The sequence below is a fragment of the Egretta garzetta genome, unplaced genomic scaffold (assembly GCF_000687185.1).
Source record: "Egretta garzetta isolate BGI_Z169 unplaced genomic scaffold, ASM68718v1 scaffold19, whole genome shotgun sequence".
Lineage (NCBI taxonomy): Eukaryota > Metazoa > Chordata > Aves > Pelecaniformes > Ardeidae > Egretta > Egretta garzetta.
Genome location: NW_009260768.1, coordinates 150,226 through 152,128, shown reverse-complemented (window position 1 = coordinate 152,128; position 1,903 = coordinate 150,226). Strand labels below are relative to the sequence as shown.

The following is a 1,903-nucleotide window of genomic DNA, read 5'->3' as shown; positions in this document are numbered from 1 at the left end:
TGCGTCCCCCCTGCCAGCACCCCCCACCCACAGAGCCGCCCCGCTGCCACCACGCCCCGTGCCACCGTGAAGACGGGGATGCCAGCATCCCCTCCCTCCCGCTCTCCCATCCCCGCTAGCCGGGATCTGGCTGCAGGTTACCCCCAGGAAGGAGGCGCAGCCCCGCTCAGAGGCTTTGAGCCTCCTCGTAAATGGTGGCTTTGAACACAAGCGATCCCTTTAGAGGAGACGCGCCACAAGGTTTCCAGTGCAAGCCCTGCAGGACACCGGTGACAGCCTCGGTGGCTTCTCCCTCCTCTGACAGGGTGGGAAGCAGAGCTCCGCAGACCCCAAATCTGCTCCCCAAGAAGTGCAGGGCAACCCCTGTCCCCCCTGGCATCGCACCAATGCCAACCTCCCCGGGCACGTGCAGGGCTCCCAGCCGGAGCCGCTCGGCTTTATCCGCCCCGCAGCACCCGCTGCGGGATGGGCACGGCCTGAGCCTTGCCCACCCAGATCCAGCAGCCAGACCCTGTTCCCACACACGGCAGAGCTCAAGGGAAAACTAACCATGGTGGGGAGCAGCCACGAAACCCCTCGGGCTCTGCAGCCCAGGGGAAGCAGCCCTGGGGACACCCCACAGCATGAGCAGAAGATGCTTGTGGTGACCCACGAGCTCTCCCGGAGAAGGGGACGGGGTACGGCGGGTGGCATCTCACCTCGCCCGCCGGATGAACCGTGCTGCCTCCTCCGCGTAGCGTGCTGCCAGGCTGCTCAGGTTGACGGGCTGCTGGACAATGGTGACATTCTCAAAGAGAGGGAGGGCCACCTCCGTGTAACAGTCCTTTCTCGCCACCCTGCTGGGAAGAAGCCACCCCACGCTCGTCACCAGAGCGGGGAGCGGTGCGGCAGCAGGCATGGAGCCTGGATGCTCTCCTGGCTCAGCAGAAAGGCACAGCCAAGGAGGGGAGCAGAAAGGGGACAATGCCAATGTCCCCGTGGCGTGGGGTGCTCGGGGACCAACCCACCTCCCCAACCTACCCCCTGCTGCGGGGTGCACAAGGGGAAAAAATGGGTGCACGGAGCATAAGGGGAGGCAACCACCGCAAAGGGCAGCTCTCAGGGCTGGGGACGCCGGTGCAAATGCCAACCTCCCAGTGCCAGCACTTGAACGCCCCCTGTGCCCCCGTACCTGGCAGCCGCGCTGTGCCGTGGGCAGGGCGGACAGGGCGGCAGGTTGTAGCCAGGGGTGTCCGTGCAGCCCATGTCATGGCTGTAGGGGATGCCGAAGTAATAGTCGAAGCCTGAGGGATAAGCCGGGGGTGTCAGCGGGGACGAGGCAGCCGCAGGACGTTCGGCGCGTCCCCGCCGGCGCAGCCCTTACCGCGGAAGCTGGGGTGATGGTGGCCGTGGTGTCCCAGGTGCCACTTGCCTGCGTGGAAGCCACAGAACATCGTTTCAGAGTTAATGCCGCTACGGTAACCGCCAGCCATCGCCCACGAGGCACCCGCAGCTCTGGGGGCTTTAATCTAGCAACAAGAAGGGCTGCTTGTTTGCGCTGGCCGCATTTCCAGAATGCCTTTTTTTTTGCAGAAACTCAGAAAAAAATGCATAGGGTGTGTCGTGCCTGTGCAAATCGACCATCTCCAGCCTTAAAAGGCTCTTTCGTGCATTTGTGTTCAGAGGAGACGGCTTTCTAACCCCTCCCAAAGAACCACCTTCACCCTCTGACCTCCAGCACACGCTTGCTCCCACCAAATGCACGGATCCAAGAGGGAGAACTGCAGAAACTAAGGGGGAAAGGAGAACCCGAGGGCTTTTCTGACAGCACAACGCGTGCAAGGAACAGGAGCTGCAGGTGCAAAGGGCTCGCTACCAGCTGGGGCTTGCGCAGGCAGGGGGGACCCGTGGGGACAGGGAGGTG

General features: G+C 63.5%; 1 protein-coding gene across 1 annotated transcript in view; it reads right to left on the bottom strand.

Annotated features, from left to right (window-relative positions):
* ARSG (arylsulfatase G) overlaps positions 1–1,903 on the bottom strand; it is a 31,120-nt gene that overhangs the window by 27,742 nt on the left and 1,475 nt on the right. Inside the window, exons 2-4 of the mRNA XM_035901554.1 lie at positions 1,364–1,508; positions 1,172–1,283; positions 699–836 (exon numbers count right to left, since the gene is read on the bottom strand). Of these exons, the coding sequence (XP_035757447.1) occupies positions 699–836; positions 1,172–1,283; positions 1,364–1,508 (395 nt within the window). The remainder of the gene's footprint in view (positions 1–698; positions 837–1,171; positions 1,284–1,363; positions 1,509–1,903) is intronic.